The sequence below is a fragment of the Xiphophorus hellerii genome, chromosome 8 (genome assembly GCF_003331165.1).
Source record: "Xiphophorus hellerii strain 12219 chromosome 8, Xiphophorus_hellerii-4.1, whole genome shotgun sequence".
In the NCBI taxonomy this organism is placed as follows: Eukaryota; Metazoa; Chordata; class Actinopteri; order Cyprinodontiformes; family Poeciliidae; genus Xiphophorus; species Xiphophorus hellerii.
In genome coordinates this window covers 24,628,601-24,650,414 of record NC_045679.1, presented here as the reverse complement: position 1 = coordinate 24,650,414, position 21,814 = coordinate 24,628,601, and the positions used below count along the sequence as shown (strand labels likewise).

Here is a 21,814-nt window from a genome sequence, read left to right as displayed (position 1 = left end):
ATTATTTAGTAGTGTACATCAAAATGAGAAAGCTGTTAACGTTTTCTCACATGACAAAGGAAGGCTGTGTCAGAGCATCAGATGATAAGTGAGAGCATGTCGCTGGTTTCATGGAATCGCTGCAGATAAGACTGAAATGTGTAGCAGTGTACAGACCGAGGCCAAGCTCAAGTCTATCCAGACTATTAAAGGCCATGTGATCTGCCAATGAGATAAAGCCTCGTTGCAAGGATTGTGATCCAAATTACACCAAATCCAGTCTGAACAATAAAGAACTCTTCTGCTAAAAGTCCGGCCAGTGACAAGATAATCCTAGATGGGCCCCCGTCTGTGGTATCCTGTAACTAAGAGAGAATGGCTTAATATTTACCAGTTAAGGACGTGACTAATCTTCTCTTTCTGTATGGAACCTTAGTTTTTAACATTTTTTTTTGCAACTTCACATGCTTTTTTCCAGTTTAAATTTTTTTTTTTCCAAATTGAAGATTTGGTTTTTTTTTTAGCTTCACATTTTTTTTCAGGTTCAAACTTTTTTTTGTTTTTCAAAATAATTTTGTTGTTTAAGTAAAGGATATTATATTATTGATTTATAGGTGATGAAGTGGGATTAACTTGTATGACACATATAAAATGAATTTTGAAACTATTGAACTATCGAAAAACCATCGATAGTTTGAAATTGATAACATTTCAGGACTCAGATTGTTTAGATTTGAGCTACAAGTATCAATGGCCGAATCTTCCTTTAGAGGTTTTACAGCAGTGTCTTTATTTCACTCACGACCCGAAGACACAAACACAGTGTGAAGGCGTGTAGGTGAGGATGCGTCTGGTTGTAATTTGATGTTTTCAAGGCCCATTTCCATGGCAACGATGATGTCCAGTTTGCACAAATTTGCTTTTTAGAGGGCACTGAAAGAAATGCTTATTTAATGTTGTCAATTTAACTACCAGGAAAATGAACTAAAATAGAGTTAAACATCAACGAAACCAAAAGCAATTCTTTTTATCATTTTTATTTTTCTACCTAATGATTTGCGTCACTATAAAAATCAATTAACAAGCGTTTCCCCCTCTTCTTTAACGTTTATTATTTTTTTCAGCATGTCTTCTGTAACTTTTTTCAAACTTATAAAATTAAATTAACCTTTTGTTAACCTTATTGCTCTACTTTTTCCTTAAAACATCCTGTTTCCTCCCTCCTTCCCCGCTGTCTGAATCCGTATGAAGTGTAAACACTCCGTCAGTCTCCTTAAGACTCCTGCATCACATCGGTGTGGTCACTACATCTACTTTTGCATTTGCACCAGACTTCAGTAAAATTCTCTCCAACCAAACGACAACGACTTTCACAATTCTAATTTGTACCATTGTTTAAATTTGGATTTAACATGCCAGACTTCTTCTGGCACAGAATTATCGTGCATGTCTCACATCAATGACATAAAAGTTGTGCAAAATGCGACATGAACGTTCTGACAGCAAGCACTTTAAAAATAATCGGATATTTAAGGTGCAGCAGTGGCGTAGGGGTAAAGCACTTGAGCCACATACGGATGCCTCTGTCCTCTATGCGGCTGTCATGGGTTCGATTCCCGACCCAGTGACTTTTCCCCCTCTCTTGTAACCCATTTTCCTGTCTGACAAGTCTCAAACGCGAAAAGAGCCAGAAGCAACCTTTGAAAAGAAAACAAATATAAATTGGATATGTATCCAACTTAGTACCACAAATCAAACTTTTTCGAGGGGGAAAAGATCAGAATTGAGCCGTTAGGACTGCCGTGAAAAAGTGGGATATAAGTTGCATTTCCCTCCTATGTGAACACAGCGTAAGACATTGAGGATTAGGTAGTTCTTCATCCAAAAGAGAGTCCTACATCGGTTGTACCTTGTGGCAAGGTCACATATAGCGCTGATCACAAATGTTGTCAAACTAATAAATTCAGAACAGCGCAGAGCAGCTATTTTAATTTAACAAGAGCGGTGACCCAGTGAAGTGCAGGAGCAGTACAAGCAAAACAAACCAGTGAACTTGGCAAAGTATGCCCAGATAACATAGCCAGTACCTTTCAACCAGCGCTGCTTTCTGTCCTCTCAATTTGAGTCCTCTGCATTTCAACTATTGTTAAAGTTGCACCACACTGTGCTTCTGTATCGAAGAGTATTGCAACAAATCTCCCAGGACGTTCTCATCTTCCAACATCACACACTCTCATCTTCCAACATCACACACACTAAGTGGCAACGTCTGGCAACAGTGGCGTCATTTGCGATCAATGCCATTATAGATCAGGAGATGTGGTCAAGCATGGCAAAGTTGTTTTCTACAGTATGTACAATATTTATTTCTACATCAGCAATAATCCTTTCCAATTTTGGTATCTACTGTAAAGCAGCGATGACTCTGCTCAAACTAAGACACTTGAGATTCTCAAAGTGTTGGTCGTTTGACGGTGATGTTAGAAATTTGTAGTGGGTACTTGAGATTTCATGTGGGCAAAAACACATCCCTTGTAGGCCTAATTACTGATGACGGATAGCGGCGTCATGGTGGACGGTTGAGTCACCGCCTCCTACCTTCTTTACACCATTTGTACGACAGTTAAATAGTTCATGCCAAACTCCACCACCTTACACCCTGACCTTCTTTATCCCTAAAGAGTGTTTGCTTCGCCCCAGAGACAGAACGTGTCCCCTCGGGCCTTTGTGGCGTATGAGCGCATCTTCTGTCTAAGACCCCTGCTTAAGAGACAGCCAGCTCACAAACAAGTGGATTTACAGAAGCTAATACCAAATCATGACACACGGAGCTCCTGCTGTGTCAGCTACAGCACTTCATGACAGAACGCACCTCTCATTCCCTCTGAGCGCGACGCTAACCGTGTCTGTGCACGCATGTGCTTGGAAAGATGCACATGCAGCTGAGTTGTGCATTCACACCTGAGTGACGCATGTGGTTTAGAAGAAGTGCGTGAAGAGAAAACACACACGCGCGCACCCACCCACACACACACACACACGTACCTGCAGCACGGTGTGTGAGATGATCCCTCAGTGGGATTAAGCCGGTAAACCCGGCGGGTTCAGTCTGTGGCTAGGCAGCTAATACCCTCTAAAAGAGGTTTGCAGCGAACGACTGCTGACCGCTCTAGCTCCGTGAAAAATACCCATGACTGCAGCCTGGGCGAGTTTAACCTCAAAAGCTGCAGCTACAGATTCAGACGGAATATTAGGAGGGGAGAGTTTAACTCGGCTCGTCTCCTTTCTGACAGCATTTGTTGCTGCGTGGACTTAAAACCGAAAGCAAGCAGAGAAGAAGATTAGAAGCGGTAACAGACAGGTTGAGCAAGACAAAAGCAATATGCCAGTATGCTTCTTGACATCAATGGTAAAATGGTGAGAGATGCTCGCACTGTTTTTAGTTGTTTGTGTGTGTGTTCTCTGTTGATAATCACTTCTGTTCCTTCTGCAGGTTTCTGCCACAGAAGAGTGTGTGGGACCTATGAGGCTGACTAAGGAGCCAATTCAAGTAAGAGCGTGTAGCAGCATCTGCAAACACTAACTTTTTAATAGTTTGGATCCATGTTTGAGCTCCACAGATTCAAGGCTCAGTCAAAAAAAAAGAAAAAAAAAAAAGCAGACCACTTTTTCTACGTCTTGAACATGTTTGTGTTTTGCCATGTGAAAGGAAAATTATAAATATGTTGTTTAATTATTGATTTGGTATGTCTTCATAATTTCTGCGTATATTTTTATATATATTTATGTATCGGTTATTTTTTAATGTAAACTTTTTTTTCTTTTTTTTTTACAAAAAAGGTCAAATTCAGTTAGACTGAATGGAAAGCATCGGTGAATCTTTGTTTTCAAATCTTGCCTCAGAATCTATATTATTTAGGCTTGTACTTTTATTTTTTGTATTTAAAATATCTTCTAGTTCCAGTGCAAAGTGTTCTTTACTAAATTTAAATGTGTTGATCTTTGAGAGTCAACTTGTATTATTATGCCATTTTCAATACATTTCTTAATTATCAATGTTGTTTATCACAATGGTTTCCAGGACAGTTTATCGTCCAGTAAAATTTGTTATCGTCCAGTAAAATGTGTCACACTGTGTACATGTAGTACACAGTGTGACACAGTTTCTCTTCAGTTCAGTGTCGGTACAGAGACCGCCCACTTGTGCACTAAGTTGGGTTTAGCTAAGGTCCTTCTGTTAATGTAATATGGGAGAAAAGACCTAGGTAATAAAATTATGCAAAAGCCTTTAAACACTTGACTCTTAATTCATCCGTAAATAGTAACTAAGTTCAACTCAGAGAGGAAAACAACCGAATCAAATCAGTCTGTTGGGATAACTGATGGTGGCTCTACAGCCTTAAAGGGGCAGCATTATGTGTTTTCCAGCCTCATAGTCTCATTTTATAGTACAAGTAGCAAGTAACTATGTTACCTTGAATTGTTATAAAAACGCTATATATGTGAAATATGACTTAAAAGAAATGTTACTTTAATATTTATTGTATTGAAATCGGGCCTCTGTCTCTTTAAAAACTCCTGCTCTTTCTGAAACTCCACCTCCAGGAAGTCATCACAACATGGCTCCTCTATTAACTCTTTAACAACGTTTTTACCAGCGTTTCACTGAGAAGTGGCCTCTATAATGAGCTCAGTAGATGCGCCGTTCCACTAGATGTTTGCTAATTGAAGCTGGCTAGTCTGAAGGAGCCGTGTGGGAAGGCTCTGCTCTGTAAGACATGCATGAAAGAATCAAAGCAACACTCCAGGCATGCTTTGATCGTGGAATAACATCATAACATGATGCACAGCTAAAAAAAAATTGACATAACATAATACTGCCCCTTTAAAATCTGACTGGAAAGACGGATGGGAAAAAATTCAGATGAAACGAAGTAAGATAAAGATGTTTTGTTCCCGAGTTTGTCCTTAAAAGATATATTTTTTTATTAGTCGCACCAATAAAAGCTGGATTTAGTTCTCGCACATAAAAATAAAATAACACCAAATTTGTGATCCGTCCCTTGTGACCTGCTGTTGCTTTTTTGTTGCGAAACATGTCCTGAGCTGACTCTCATTACCCTGGTCGAGTTGGCCTCTTTGGAGGGCCTTTTCCGCGCCTCCATCTCCTCTCTCTTCATCAAGAACGCAAGGCACCGGGTTCTGAGTCGGGGATTGTCTGCGCTCATCCTCTGGTTACGGATTAGGACGTATGGCGGGGAGATTTATCCTTATGTAACGGGGCGGGAGGGAGGACAGGAGGGAAGTAAAAGCTTGTGGAGGTTACCCAGATGGTCGGGATGTGAGCGCCACAAAGCATTCCTCTGTTCTGGCGGTTCGGCCCGCAGTTCGGGAATGAGCCGCTTTATTAGGCGCTCGTTTATTGCCTTGATTCGATTTGCTTGGACCCGTCTCCAGGGGTTTCTGAGTTCAGGCCTGGCACGCCGCTCTTGTCCGTCCATCAATCTTACAGAGCAGACAAGACACATTTGTGCAGGTGGAGGGAGCTTTATATAAAAAAAAAAGATTTTAGAGCCCTTTTCTTACGGTCTATAAAACCCTAAACTGCTCCCCTAAAATATGCCCTCTTCCATGTTTGCAGCTGTACCTCCAAACTCTCTTCTGTGTCCATGACCTAACCCCTCTTTGTCCTCACCGCTCCCCTCTACAGGAACATAGAGATGAAAAGAAAGATTAAAAAAAAAAAAAGCTCTGCAGGGGAGAGCAATATATTGAGAGTTTTTCCTTGACATTTACTGTTGCAGGCTCTCAGGCCTGGACAGTTTCAAAATCTCTGTATACTTCCTTCATCTAGTAATGGACTTCAGATACAGGCGAGTTAAAGGAAAGCAGCTCTTATGCGATCATATTTCTCAAACGTCCATTTGCGGTGTACCTGCAGCATGCTGTAAAACGCGGAGTTTCAATCATTCTGTCACTTAAAACTTTTATGAACTCATGCTAGCTGTTGCAGAACATGCAGTGCCTTATGCAGTATTCACGGCCCTGTAAGTCTTTCATATTTTGTCCAGTCGCAGCCTCAATCTTTGATGTATTTTATTGGGGTTTTGTTATTATTAAACAACACGAGGCATTTTACTCTGACACCTTTCAGCTAAAGTCTGTTGCTATGGTGTAGGGTTGGGTTAAGTCTTGATTTAGGGTGGCTGAATACACTTGGAAGCAATTCAGGCTTCTGTTTGTTAGGAAAATCTTTACCCTGAAGACCATTTCTCTATTTCCTGTCATGTCGCTGAAGCTCGCGGCTGTAATGTGACAAAATGCAGACAGATTAAGGTGATGAGAAGTTTTACGAGACACATTAAGGTCCTTCTGCAAGTGAAGGTTCTAGAAAATGTTGATCAAGTATGTTCGAAGTTCAAGTGAAACCGTGCAGACAAAACATTTGTCGTTGATAAGCTTTAGTCATTTCTACCTATCAAAATAGAAAAGTGCAATTTTTTGTCCCTTTTCATTCTAATAATGACTGTGAACTTGATAACATTTACTACAATAGCATTTTATAATAGGTAATAAGTCTTTATTGGCTTGTGGCTCCTCTTTTAAACTACCATACCAGATGAAAGTAAAATTCAAATGTGCTACAACCGCTTATGTTGGTCCTTTGTGTTTTTAAGGCCTCTCTACTCTCCTCAGGAAAACAAAGTGTCTCATAAGCTTTTACAGTAACATCAGCCAGACACCATCACTCACATTCTGATCAGGTTTATAAGACTGATATGACTCAAGTGGACAGCAGTTTTATTACGGCATAAAAGCTGGAGTGACCAATAATTAGAAACACTCTCTCACTCAGATGTATTTTTAACACGGCAAATTGACCCGGTGAACTCTGGAAACGTGAGGCAGCCAACAGCGGCCGTCGAGGATTAGCCGCCGGGCTAGCATGAATGCTAACTGTGCGAGCAGGGAGGTCAGTAAGGGGCGGCTGGTGCAGCTTGATTTGCGTGGTATTTAAAATGTAGATTAAATATTGAGAGATGTGTGGAGAGAGAGAGATATGGAGAGATACACATATGGAGAGATGTAGATATAGAAGGTTAAAGATAAAGAGAGTTACATGCAGCTGGTGGTGCAGAGAAGCCGTTTGTCTAAATACGCCGGCGCGCATCAGACCAACGGCGCCTCCTATCAGCCCTCTACTGGTAACATTCCCGGGTGGAAGGTGTGCGCTCCGGTGTCCGTGGGGTCCCCTGTGTGTGGAATTTCACATGCTAGCATCATGGTTACACAAGCCTGCATGGGATCAAAGACTGTAGACCTTTCACAGGCACTCACAAGTAAGAGTCCACCTTCTCCCTCCGACCGCTGCTTCAGTTTCTAGCCTCTTGTGCCAGCACCACTCGTTTTTTTCCTCATTCAGTGTTTTTTTTTGCTTTATCTGTTTCCACCTGTAAAGGCACTATGCGACACAATACTCCTGTTTTACGTTTTTATTAACAGCACAAGAATTGTGGAAAGTCATGACTTTAGACATCCTCTGCTTCTTTTACGCTCTCCCTCATCGTCTGCCCTCTCTCTCTCTCTGAGTGCTGACCCTCCGTACTCTCGCTCTGTCCCCTTATCCTTTGTTGTCCTCAGAGGGAGTCAGGAGGTGATGCTGCTGCGCGGCAGAGCCGAGTGCTGTTAGTTCTGGCTGCGGTCCAGCTGCCAGAGAGCGTGCCTGTGTGCTATGTTGCTTTTTTGCACCAATGTATTAAAGGTGGCTGGTGTTGTCAGTGGTCCAAGCACGGTTTGAGATCAAAAAAGCGACTTAAAAGCTCTGTGCATCCCATCGGCAGCGTTTGAGGATTGCTGGCTGTTCAGTTTCAGCTAAAAGAGTACATATACGGTATGAGAGAAAGTGGAAATGTAGTTACTCTTCTTCATTTTCTTCATAAGGAAGGTGCTTCATCTATGCAGTTAAGGAGAGTTCAGGTCTCTAACCATCTGCATGGCAGCTGGATTTATTACAGGAGAGCAAGAGATTAACATTACAGTCCCAACGTCTCTGTAGAAATGAATTCTCATGCAGATTTTTAAAATGCTGCAATAAAACAAAAAGAAAGAGACAGAGTAGAGGTGTTTCCTTCTACTAGTTTGGAGCGAATCGATCAGGCTCCACAAAGCGTGATTTGGTCGCATGTTGACTCTACTCAGGGCTGTAAAGAACAAGATGTAGAGTTTGCAAACTGGCGTGCACCACACATCTCAGAAGATTGAAGAGAGTTTGCCCCTCCAGGCTGGAGATGTGGACTTTTTGTCCAGGTTTTGTGCTTCTGGTAAAGCACAGACCCACCAGTGGATGGGAGCGTTCCCCCAATCCTATCCCAGTCAGGATTGCCTCTCGCCAGCCCCTCCGTGCTGCAACCCACTAGTGGATGGGGAAGTTTGTCATGTCAAAATTTATTTGGCAATTGCATTTCCATCTCCCCTTTAGCATATTAACTCTTTTTTTGTTGTTGTGGAAAAGCCAAAAAATACCTCAAGCGAGCGCAGACATTTTTGCTAAATTGATCATGTAATTTCTAATTTTGCCATTTCCATCTACCTTTTTTAACGTGATACTTCAAAAACAGCACATTAGAAAGCGTTGATGGAAACGTGGCTAGCAAACCTAGCTCCACTAGCTCATGAAAACTAGTGGAGAAGCTAAGAGAGGAATGTTTAAAATGTTTTGGTTTGTTTCATATTGATGTGAAAATTGAAGAAAAATATGGAGAAATTAAAAAAAAAACGTTGCAGCAAAAAAAATAAATAAATAAAATAAAATACCTCGAAAAATGTGAACAAGATTGTTCCTGAAAGACCTGAAACAAGAATACAGTTATACATGATACTGCAGTAGCATAAGTGGAGGTAAAAATGATACATGGTTCTCTTTTGTTTGTTTTTATTAAATACATAACAAATTCTGCTTTGCTAAATATCTAAAGCTCAGTCAAAATGGCTAGATTGGGTCGACTGTGACTAAGCCAGAAGAAACATTAAATTGGAAAGAAATGATTTTGAGTCCAACTTTGTCCTCGCCACTTGTCGTCGTGCCCGTGGGTAAAGCTCTAAAACATAAGTTGCCTGCCAATTTGTGTAACGTTACATGAACGAGTGTAAAAAAAAACATTGACGCAAAATGCCATTGATTAGTCACACGATGAGGTTTCCCGCTGTGACGTTACAACAAGTTAAAAAGTTTACAGGGTGTAAAGATTATTTTAAACATTTGAAACCAAAATTTAATCTGTAAAAACATTTTTATTTTTTTTTAACTGCACCTATTTTGGTGCCTCTGAAAGTCGCACAATATTGTCCTGGTTGGCTTGACTTCCGTCAGGTTCTGCTGGTGTTCGCTAAGGAGGACAGCCAGAGCGATGCCTTCTGGTGGGCCTGCGACCGCGCCGGCTTCCGGTGCAACATCGCGCGGACGCCCGAGTCTGCCGTCGAGTGTTTCCTGGACAAGCAGCACGAGATCATCGTCATTGACGGACGTCACTCGCGCTACTTTGAGCCCGAAGCCGTCTGCCGGTGAGTCTGGACTCAAATAAATGGGAGGAGACGGGATATTTATAGAAAATGTACTTCTCTGTCTTTTCAAATGTGAACATGTTTCAATTCCCAAACCTGAAAACAGGACGCCAGAGAGAATTTATTCATTGAGTTTTATCCAATATGTTGTAACTTCTGCTGATTTAATTTTTTTTATTTTTTTTACCTGAATCTTGTTAAGCGTCTCGGGTTTAGCTTTTCTGAAAGCAGATGCTCCGTGAGGGCTCGTTGGCGCCATCTTGTGTTCACTGGAGGCACCAGCAACACAATGAACCACAAAAGAGCCCTGAGCCCAATGCTTAACACGCTTTTTTTTTTTCATTTTATAAAGGATAAATAAGGGTGCTATGAGCCAAAAGAGGCTAACGGAAATATGCAGTAAACTAAGAATCACTAAGCAGTGAGTTAATTTGCTGACAAGAGCTGCTCTACGTCTAGTGCTGTAGCAGCTGTTAAGTTCATGCTGGTGTGTGTTTCTGTCCCCTCTTGCTTTGTGGCATGCATGAGGATTTATTCCGAGGGTATTTTTAGTCCCCTATTTTTCACAGTTTTCCCCTTCCTGCCGGGCTTTCCGGGAGTATTTTGGACATGTTGACTTAATGTGAGATCCGTGTCTGGATTTAGTGCAACACTCGAAGCGCAGACTAATGAACACAGGCAAAATTGACCAAAATTCACCACCATGTATTTATTGTGATTTATTGTGCGTCCTTTGGAAATTTTCCCAAGAAACTGATCCATTAGTCTCCCCTGTCCTGTGATAACCACGGTCCTTGCTCCTGCTGTGCCTGGCCTCTAACGCTCCCTTCCTTCATAAAATTTTTTCCCTTCTATCTCCATCTCCCCTGAGGACTTCTGCCATCATCCGTTCCCTCCGTCGCTCCTTTTTGTGCTCCATCACTGTCGACTCGTTGCTTCTCCACCTCCAGACCGCTTTCCCACACTTCCTGCCAGCTGTGTGGACTCGGTGGCCAAAACCTCCGAAGCGCAAGCCGCATTTGGTGTTTCTGTGTTAAGCACAGAAATGTTCTGTCCTTCTTCTCTGGCAGTGACATCACCCCCGTTCTGCCCACATGTCCGTCCCGCACCTCGGTCCAAGCCACCTCTCCAGCGTCCAGCGTCAGAGTTTAATGATGTGTTGTTGATTCGCTTGCTGAGATTTTATTGTGCTTCATTTTCAGGATGATCCGCGCCACAAAGCCCTCGGAAAGCACAGTTATACTTGCTGTCGTAGCACAAAAGTAAGCTTTACATTTTTATTTGTACCTGGATGCAGGTTATAGGTGTATCTGAAAAGTACTATATATTTTTATACAACCACAAGGTTTAATGTACATTTTGGGGATTTTATGGAATATGTAAATTTTTGTGAAGTAGACGGAAAAGGATTTGAAGTGTTTAGTTGTCTTTGCACTGTTTTAACATTCATATACAACTCCTTTACTCTACCCTAAAAGCCAAACCCCTTTTACTACATCTTACTTCATACAGACGGTCTGGACCCTTGGCTATTGAGAAATGATTGGTTGGAATCTGTTGAATTCTTAAACGATTGGATCTGATTATAACGTCCAACATTTGGCCAGATCCATTGGGAAGGAAGCTATTTATGCTACGAACCTTACCAAAAATTGCGCGCCACCTCATTTACTATTAACAGAGCCAACAAAAAAATTAAACTTTTGCCAAACTCCATAGGGAGTTGAACCACAACATTCTAACCAGCAATAAAATGCCTTAAATATTCATTTTGCTTCAACTTTAATTGCTCAATATTTGGAAGGGTGGCCAAAACGGACTGACTGGCTTTGTTCACTTCCTCTGTTGCCTTTGCCAATTCTAAATGAGTTGTTCACAACTCCTCCTTCTTTCGTTGCTCATTGGCCAGGATGAAATGCATCTTGAGAAATTGAGCTCAGTGGGACAAATCTCTGGAGCTTGAGAAAAAACCTTGAGAGTGAAAGCTACAAAACAGAGGTATAGACTTAGCATATTCATGCGTTAGAGTAGTCCATCCGTCATTAATCAATTAGAACTAAATCTAATTTAAACTAAATAAAAAAATCATGTCCACAGCTGTCCTCCATCCAAACTGATTGGACTTGAGCTATTTTGAACCAGAATAGACAAAAATTATAGTCTAATTGTACATAAACGGTAGACATACTCCAAACGTAGGTGGTTCCACAGAGTATTGAAACATGTACTCCACACATTTCAGATTTTTATTTGTAAATAATTGAAACCATGTACGAATTTTGTTTAGTTTGTTTTTTTTGTCAATTACATAAAACCCCTATTATACACAATGAAGTGTGACTGTAAAGAGATTAAAATGTGTAAAGGTATAAACTCTGCTGCCAGGTAAGCTGTTAGCTTTTCTTGGTCTTTGTGTTTACTGTAGGTTTGGTTCTGTTATGTTTTTGATAAATACACACTGTAATGATTGTTCTCTGCCAATACACAGACTCCCGGACCAAGAGGAACCGTCCGTTCTCCCTCTCCTCTGCGCTGGATTTAGCAGAGTATGTCCAACCATTTTACTTCCTCTCTGTTGTCCTGTCTGTCTCTGTGTTCCTCTCCTAGCTGTTGTTTTGCATGCTACTCAAGGGCTTACTTTAATAGAAAACTAGAGCCTGCAAAAATAGAAGCATGACTGTCACTCTGAGTGCGAGTTGTGTCACCTGTCGTGCTAAACGCTGTGAAAATGATGTGGGTGGTTTCTAAACAAGTCGCAGTTGAGCGCATCTTGACTCACTCCATTCCCCTCTCATCCCTCTGCCTCTCCTTCCAACACCACTTAACCTGGGTCGGACTCCAGAGGTTCGTGGAGAACAGCAGCGTGTCAGCGTGCTATAACGAACTCATCCAGACCGAACATGGAGAGGTGCGCTGCCAGTTCAAACTCAGGTACGGCACACGAACAGATGTAAGCAGTTTTGGAGCATGTTTAAACTACATGTTTAGAATCGTTGGCCATTTTGAGTTACAGAAAGTTCACTCATTTATAGGGCCTGCAACTCAGTCTTTACGGCTTTGGAGTACTGCCAAGAGGCCGTGGAAATCACCAGTGAGGATCACATCATTCAGGTGGGATTTACATTACATCTATCTGTCGGTCCTTATCTTTAGCTATCTCTATTTACAATTATCTTTAGCCATCTCTTTCTAAATTATATTTAGCTTTAGCTATTTATCTTCATATCTTTCTCTGTCCCTATATCTCTTATCTCTCTCTTTCTCTCTTTCTATCTGTCTATTCAACTACCTCTTACATACATTCCTGTTTGTATGAAAACGCCGTACGGCTAACATTTATGCTACCCTAGCTGTTCTGTCTATCTAAGATAGCTAGCAAAAAACGCACCATAACACTTGAATAAAATGTCTGACTTTTCACTCCTTCATCCCTTAACTGAGAACCATTAGCACATTTAGTTCAATTATTAATAGTTGATAAATCCGTTATTATTTAGCCATATTAGTGGTACCTACTAATGGTTTATTAGCTGTTTACTGCTTTAAAAATAACTGTTTCAGTAACTGTTTATTAGTAATGTATGAGGAGCTCATAAAATAATAACTTAGCTTCTAGTAATTATTATTATGGATTTATTAAGGGCTTAATTCTTTTTTTTTTTTTTTTTTTTTTTTTTTTTTTTTTTTGTAACCCCTCCAGGGGGTCTTTTTGTGGGCTCTAGTGTCCCTTTTTATGAAGTAGGCTGACAGGAAAGGGGGAGGGAGAGGGGGGAAGACATGCGGTAAATGTCGCCGGGTCCGGGAGTCGAACCCGCGACCGCCGCGTCGAGGACTTGAGGCCTCCAAATGTGGGTCGCGCTAACCCCTACGCCACCACGGCACGCCCAGGGCTTAATTCTTGTTATTAATACATTTATTAACTATTAATTGGTTGTGATTATTAAATAAAAAATCTATTTCTTGGTAAAACATAAAAAATGTTCTATGAATTGTGATTAATGTTATAGGTATATTATGTTCTGCTAGCCTAATCAATGTGTGGGTCATTTATGGAGGGACCCTAATTGTAAAATAATAAATATTTCAGTTTTAATTAACTAATTACTAATATAAACCTTTGTTATTATTACTTCCTATTAATGTATTTTTAAGTGGTCACATCTTTCATAACTGTTTTGCTTAACTCTTTATTAGTTATTTATTTATAGAGGTATCAAGAAATTTCAGGCCTTTTTAGTCATGTCATTGATACTAGTTTGTTGCTTAATTGGGATTTGTCCATTTTTAACTTCACCAGTAAATTAACATCCAATAATCAAAGAGATGTTAGCAGGAAAATGGTCGTCCATCCGGTGTCTCTAATCTCTCTGTGGTTGTGACCCAGTATGTGAACCCGGCCTTTGAGAGGATGATGGGATACCACAGGGGGGAGTTGATTGGAAAAGAACTGACCGAACTTCCCAAGAGCGACAAGAACAGAGCCGATCTACTCGATACAATCAACACCTGCATCAAAAAAGGCAAAGTGAGTTTTGGATCCATCTGTCAATCCGCTGCTATTGAGCTTGTAAACCCAGGAGGGTTTTTAATCGGCCCGGTTGCTCTGTCGTGTCTGAAGGAATGGCAAGGCATTTACTTTGCCAGGAAGAAGTCAGGCGACAGCATTCAGCAGCAAGTGAAGATACTGCCTGTCATCGGCCAGGGAGGGTGAGCTGAATCTACGCAATCCAAGAATAGCTTCTGCAGCTTAACAAGAAATTTGAAAATCTCTGACAGATTCCTTCTGCCAACAGAAAAATCCGACATTTCGTAGCCATCAAGCGAGCTCATACCGACAACAACAATCAGGTGATTACGCTTTTTTCCTCTCAGTTCTCTGCGCTTCCTTCATACGGCTACAGATTTTAGAGTTTTGAGCTGCTATCTTGGGAATTCAGACTTTCATACAGCAGAAAGTTGGATTAACAGACTTGATTTAGCCTTTTCAGTTTAGGTTTGGAGATAGGTAGAGTTACAATAATGTACAAAGTAAGTCTATTAATTATTTTTTGCTGCTTTATGAGTACCACTCAACTGGGTTACACAACCTCAGGAAAAATGCTTTTTGCTGGCAGAGAAAAATGGAGTTCCAGAAAAAAGATGTTACTTCTAACTTTATACACAACAAGACATGACTACTGCCAGACCTGTAGCCTGGCAGCTAAACTTAAAGATCTCAAAGACATCATGGTCCAGTCCAAAAAATAGATGAGAAGCAAATCCATTGATAACTATTAATCTGAAAAAGGTTACAAAGTTATTTCCAATGTTTTTTGGACTCCAGTGAACCATTATCCACAAAGGGAGGAAACAGGACAGGAGTGAACCTTCCCAGGACTTGACTGGGAAGGTTCAAGTCCTGGGAACCTCCCAACTCATCCATTGGGTCACATAGAAATTTGAATGGCATCTGATCAGGCATTGAATTACTTGTCAATGATTCAGCAATAAGAAAGAGACCAGAGAAAAGAGTTCCAAGGAAAAAACACTACAGACCAAAAACAAGTCAAAGCCTCGTCTCACCATAACGTTTTGAGAAAATATTCTGCAAATTGATGAGACAAAAGTGTAGACTTAATGTTTGTGACAGCTTACAGATCTGAAATATCTAAAAGGAAATCGACAAATCAAAACAGAAGAAAGGGGATCAATATTCTTTCACTGCATGGCAAAAAGTTTTCTGATTTATATTGTTTGAAGTGCTAATTTTAGTTAGCACTTGAAATGAAACCTAAATTGTCAAGTTTAAATACAACATCTTTGGGGGAGGAGGAGGGATAGCCCGACATGCTTCCATGCGGCTACCATGAAGCATACGTGTTGCTGCCCTCAGCTGAGCTGCAGGCCAATACCGTCATGCCATGCTAAGCTACAGCTAAGCACCAGTATCTCCCTCTAAGGCCCATAAAGGCTAGAAACCGGGTGCCAAAGCTGTTTATACCTTTATACCTCGCGCAGAGAGCAGCTTTAGCTCATCGTTCTGTTTCATGCACAAGGTGAGTCGGCGGCTCGCCAAAGACAAATTATTACAAACCGTTCCAGCTTTTTGGGGAATAAAAATTCTTCGACAAGGTAGCAACTGATCCCAACTTTGAACTGTTTGTCTCTCACAAAATGTATTTAATTTCAAATTTGATTCAAATAATCTCCTTTTTTTTCTTTTTTAGCAATAGCAACATATTTTCTAAATTTTCCACCTGAAAATTTCAATTAAAATCCTTTACATTGTGTTCATAGATACACGTTGATCATTACATAACTGTGCTTGTTTGTTTGTCCGTGCTGTGCAGAGGCACAGTGAGTCACTGGGTGAGGAAAATCTTCTATAACCAGATTAGAGGTCCTGCACATCCATAACTACATAACCTTGGCGTGACAAACACGGCGTACCGAACAAACTGTCAGCCGCATGCGTGAGCTACAAGTTTGAACATAGAAGCAGTAATCTGAATTAATCTCTTTCAATGCCATCGAAACGACAAGAGAATCGCTGAGCAGCTGGAATTATGGGACACATCTACAATAACATTGTGACCACTGCAGTTAGGACTGGCTTAGGTACTAGCAATAAGGTACTGACCTGATGTTGATTGGGTTTAGTCCTACCAATAGCAGGTTTGATCGAAAACAACACTCTTGATCTGTCTAGTGATGTAGGGAAGGAGTTGAGCTCTGGTTTATCGCTTTCTGTCAGGTCCTCAAAATGAACAAGGAAGATAGATGCAGCGGGGACCTTTCTCAATCAGGTAACTAACTACTGTGTTTTCATTCTTGTTTACATGGACAGATGCTTTTTACCAACCTGAAATGTAAGGTTGTAATGTATTCTGCGCTAAAGGGCGGATGAATAAAGCTGTTTTCGAATCTCACAAATTTGAGTGTTTCTTGCAAAGTCTCCAGCTTTATGTCTCCGACATTTCCTCATTTTTTTCTTGGAAATTTCTGAGAATAATCTAAAAATGTTTTAGTTTTTTAGTAGAAATGTATGCCTTTTTTCTTTTCCCATCTGCAATAGCCTTAATCCGCCGTCGTATTTATCAAGTAAACTGTTTCAAGTAAGAAAAAAAAGACAAAAACATTTATCTTCTGGACTCGATGGGTGGGACTGCTTCTGTATTCACTTTGTGCAATCTGCTTTGTGAATCCAGTGCAGAAATGAATTAAATAGTGACAGTTAAACAGTTGCAATAAATAGAGGAGAAAAATCAATTTCTAGTTATATTTGAAGTCACAGATAACATCTGAAACTGCAGATCTAAAGAGTAACTAAAAGAAAACTACGTTATCGATTAACATTGTTTTAGTCTCAAATAACATTTCTGTTAATGAAACAGCCACAATGCGTGTCTGTCTGCATTTAACATCTTCACTTCCTGTACAGAGTGCCATTCACTGCGACACAGGGACAGACGGAAAGATTCGATCGACGCCAGATCGGTTGGTTCCCGTGGCAGCGACGGTAGGTCTGTTCAGAGCTTTCCGTTTCACCGAACAGAACTGCACCGGCTCTGCTGTGTGAAGAAGAAAGCGACAGAAGCACAGAGAGAGTTCAACACAAACAGAATAAAATGGAAACAGGAATAAGAAAGAAAGAACGGGAGGGGAGGTGATTAGAGATGGAAAGTCAGAGTGTGAGTCAGACGGCGTTATGGTTGGTTCTTGAAGGTGAAGAGATCCTAAAGGGAGATGTTGTAGGCTGACGACATCTGCGTCTCCCCCAGCCCCTCCACTCCTCAACCCTCTTTGACGCAGCTGCAGCTATTTTGAGAGATCTCTGCTGAATGCAGCTGTTCTCTGCCTACCTATTTTTCTTTCACTTAAATCCTAAATTATTCCTCTATAAGGCAGAATACGTTAAGATGTCCAACAGTTAAAGGTCGTGATTGCTGCAGCCTAAAATCAGTGATTATGTGGCACCTTTTTTAAAAAGATACAGCATGTTACGTGTGTCTGTGTATATCTAAGTGTTTACAATTTCTGAATCCTCTAATCTTTGGTTTTAATCTTTGAATACATGCCAACAGAAACATTCATAGACTTGAATTTTCACTGTGCTAACAGTTACGACTTCTTCCTTACAGCTCCTAGTTTACAGAACCGGAGATATTCTTCTGTTGCAAGAATCCATTCGATGACAATTGAGGCTCCCATCACCAAGGTTCAATCTTCCTCATTTACTCCTTCATGTCTGTTTGAATCATGAATAAATACTTATATTTATATTTAGAAAGTTTTACACCTTGTGGAGTGACTCATAAAACGGTACACATACAAAATATGTGTATCGTTTTGTGAAACACTCCACAAGGTGTAAAGTTTTCTTTGCTAGAAACTATTTAAGCAACAGGTTATTTTCCATCAAAGACTTTAAAGCAGGGGTGTCCAAAGTGTGGTGAGAGGGCCATTTGCGGCACGCAGAATTATTTTTCCTGGCCTCCAACCACAATTCTTGAATAGAGCAGATGGACACTGTGTGTTTTAAGGCAACATTTTCACAAACACAAGATCTTGTTTAATTATTAATAATTAAAAAATCTTAGGTTTACATAAATTACCTTTTTCTTAGCAAATAGAGTCACAAATATCCACCAACTTTTACTCACCAGAATCCAGGATACCAGAATTTTGCAGCCGATGATTTTGGCCCTCCTGACAAAAGGTTTGGACACATCTGCCTTATATATACAGTACAGACCAAAAGTTTGGACACACCTTTCTAATTCAATGGGTTTTCTTTGTTTTCATGACTATTTATAAGGCCAGAAATCCCACTTATTAACCTGACAGGGCAGGTTGACCTATGAAGTGAAAACCATTTCAGGTGACTACCTCTTGAAGCTCATCAAGAAAATGCAGAGTGTGTGCAAAGCAGTAATCACAGCAAAAGGTTGCTACTTTGAAGAAACTAGAATATAAGGTCTATTTTCAGTTGTTTTACACTTTTTTGTTTAGTGCATATTTCCACATGTGTTATTCATAGTTTTGATGCCTTCAGTGTGAATCTACAAGGTCAATAGTCATGAAAATAAAGGAAACTCATTGAGTTAAAAGGTGTGTCCAAACTTTTGGTCTGTACTGTATGTATATATATATATATATATATATATATATATATATATACATATATATATACAGTATATATAAACACTCAACTTAGAATTGTTCAGAAGAAATCAAAACAGATATGTTAAACTTGAAAATATATTAAAAAAATGAAAGAATGCAAAAATGGGGCTGTTTAAATGTGAACAAACCTCAAACTCGCTGGGTTTCTATTACAAATGTGTGCAAAATGTCAAATGTCCTTTATTCATGAAAATAAAGGAAACTCATTGAGTTAAAAGGTGTGTCCAAACTTTTGGTCTGTACTGTATGTATATATATATATATATATATATATATATATATATATATATATACATATATATATACAGTATATATAAACACTCAACTTAGAATTGTTCAGAAGAAATCAAAACAGATATGTTAAACTTGAAAATATATTAAAAAAATGAAAGAATGCAAAAATGGGGCTGTTTAAATGTGAACAAACCTCAAACTCGCTGGGTTTCTATTACAAATGTGTGCAAAATGTCAAAAACAATGCAATATTTGTATTGCAATGTTCCCATCAAATAAGAAATGCAATTAAAATCACGCGTATTACAGTGCTATTGTCAATATATTACTTGAAAATGGTTTCAAAACAATAATATTATCATTTATCGCGATAATTACCGGCATGATTTATCACGCGACAAAATTTACTGTGACTCAAACCTCAACACAGATTCAGTTCAAATAAAGCTGCTGGCTGGATCACATCGTGCCGCATCTACTAGCATAATATCTGTGTCTCACATCGTCTCATTTGGCCCGCCGCTGCAGAGCCTGTGATGCCCTTATGGACTCAAAAATAACTTTATTTTAATAACTTTTATTTTTTCTTTTTGTTTTGTTTTTGTGTTCTCCAGTAGAGACGCCGCAGCGGCGTCACATGTAGACCTCCGTGACACACGCACAAAGAGTCGCTCTGTTATCGCATGTAATGCCTGTGGTGTGTTGGTGTGCAGGTAATAAACATCATCAACGCGGCCCAGGAGAGCAGTCCGGTGACGGTCGCCGAGGCTCTGGACCGCGTGCTGGAGATCCTGAGGACCACCGAGCTTTACTCCCCCCAGCTGGCTTCCAAAGACGACGACCCCCACACCAACGACCTGGTCGGGGGGCTCATGACTGTAAGAAGCAGCAACATCCTGCAAACATATTAAATCCTCCTCGAACTAAAATCTCTGACTTTTTTCAGACCAGATCCAATTTTAATCAGTTTTTTTTTTCTTTTTTTTTTTGCTTCCTTTTGACAGAAAAGCACATTTTGAAAATATTTTTTGTCATTTAGTTCACTCATTCCTTCTGTAAGTTGTACAACTGATTATTATTATTATTATTATTATTATTATTGGGGTTGGGCTACAGAAATATATGCTTAGATACAAGGATATAGTTATAATATTAGCAGAATAAAGATGCAATTTTATCGCAAGAAGGTTTTAAAATGAAGAGAAAGTCATTTTAACAAGGAGAAAGGTTTTAGGTTCTCCAGCTTTATTTATAACGTTCTTTAAAAGCAACACTTTTAACAAATATGACATGGTGTATGGTTTAGCAGGCACTATTTGTATTTATGAGCAAAGACATATTTTTTTTTATTTAATTCATTCATTTGTATTTGTGTCAGAATGCAAATTCAGGCTGCTGGTAATATGTGTGTTATAGCTGAACTATTGCTAAAAACAATGCAGAATAACGTAAACGAAACATTTTCTGGTTAATATCAAAAGATTTTGTTCTTTTTCCTCATCCTCTTCAGGACGGGCTGCGGCGGCTCTCTGGGAATGAATATGTTTTCAGCAAAAGTAAGTTTCAAAGCATCACTGAACACCAAAAGAGAGCAAGAGGAATTCAAACAAATCTGTTGCACATTCTGTAATCTTTTATATTCTTCTGAGTGTTTTGCTAACATTAGAAGAAAATCTTTTTTTCTGGGAACTTTTCTCAAATACTGCATTTGTGGTGTGCACAAAATGGAACATTTCTTCTTTTTTTCTTCTTCTTTTTTTTTACAGTAGTCAGTTTTGTTCATTTAGTTTGTTAAGAAGGAACTAAATGAGTAAACTAATTCAAGTCCAAATTTATTACCAATCAGAAATCAATCCAGTTTAACGCAGTCAAATTCAGTTGGTCATTTTATGCCATATTGTTTGGTTTTTTAAATTAAATTACAAATGGGGCTAAAATTGTAACATGTTAAGAAATGTGGCCCAACAAGTGTTACTCTAAAAAAAAGAAGAAAAAGAGAAAATACACAAGGAAAGTAGATTACAGTCCACTGTAATGAACATTGTATGTTTCCTTCCTTTTTGTTTCAGTTTTTTGGTTTTAAAATGAAAACAACTGTGAAAATTTTCAAATAAAATGAAAGAAATGTATTTTCTTTAAAGGAACATTCAAATTTAACAGAAAAAGACACTGAAGGGAAAAAAAGCGAGTAGTTTTCAATGTAAATGAAAAAAAAAAACACTTTACTAAAAAAAAAAAAACAATACTAGTGTGAAAAACTGTTCAGGCTATCATCTTTGCATTTTAAAAAAATGTAAATTTTTAAAATAATTTTTGGCCAAATGTCCCTGCTCTATAGGCCAGCTTGGTGTAGTCGTTCATTATTAAGATCAGTCAACCGTCCAGGGGCTGGTTTCCCTCTTTTACAGTCTAACAGTGTGTAATCTTCAAAGGTGTGTGTCCATGGTGTGTTCAGGTTGTTGTGTCCGTGTGCTAGATATGAGCCAGAGCCAGCTGACCATCCCGGTAACGCTCAACGACGTTCCTCCGTCCATCGCCGAGATGCTGAACGACGAGGAGCGCTGGGAGTTCAACATCCTGGACCTGGAGGCAGCCACGCATAAAAGGTACCGATTATACTTTCACCATCATGTCTGTGGTTATTGTTTAATAAATGGAACAAAAAACATGAGCTTGTTTTAAGTCAATAATTCTTTAACATTGATGAAAGAGTGCTGGTTTAATTGGCAGATTATTTCACTTATAGAATGAGAAAAATGTCTTAAGTGAACAAATCCTCCAGTGGAACTAGAACTTTTAAAATAAGCGTAAAAGAAACCAGAACACAGAAACTTAAAACACTTCTCTCATGTTGTGCCTGCTTTGTTGTTTGCTC

The 21,814-nt window shown here is 39.6% G+C and overlaps 1 protein-coding gene across 4 annotated transcripts in view; it reads left to right on the top strand.

Moving 5' to 3' along the window:
- pde8b (phosphodiesterase 8B) overlaps nt 1-21,814 on the top strand; it is a 47,775-nt gene that overhangs the window by 13,842 nt on the left and 12,119 nt on the right. For 3 of the 4 annotated variants that reach the window (XR_004340078.1, XM_032569172.1, XM_032569171.1), the window contains exons 2-16: nt 3,473-3,529; nt 9,350-9,540; nt 10,743-10,802; nt 12,029-12,086; nt 12,383-12,471; nt 12,573-12,651; nt 13,925-14,065; nt 14,159-14,247; nt 14,334-14,388; nt 16,274-16,325; nt 16,961-17,038; nt 17,661-17,737; nt 19,653-19,817; nt 20,450-20,495; nt 21,416-21,545. Coding sequence is in view for 3 of the 4 variants with exons in the window: in XM_032569172.1 (XP_032425063.1) it covers nt 3,473-3,529; nt 9,350-9,540; nt 10,743-10,802; nt 12,029-12,086; nt 12,383-12,471; nt 12,573-12,651; nt 13,925-14,065; nt 14,159-14,247; nt 14,334-14,388; nt 16,274-16,325; nt 16,961-17,038; nt 17,661-17,737; nt 19,653-19,817; nt 20,450-20,495; nt 21,416-21,545 (1,367 nt within the window). In the remaining variant the exon portion in view is untranslated. Of the gene's footprint in view, nt 1-3,222; nt 3,397-3,472; nt 3,530-9,349; nt 9,541-10,742; nt 10,803-12,028; nt 12,087-12,382; nt 12,472-12,572; nt 12,652-13,924; nt 14,066-14,158; nt 14,248-14,333; nt 14,389-16,273; nt 16,326-16,960; nt 17,039-17,660; nt 17,738-19,652; nt 19,818-20,449; nt 20,496-21,415; nt 21,546-21,814 lie in introns of those variants that run through there. The other variant, XM_032569173.1, reaches the window with a different exon arrangement.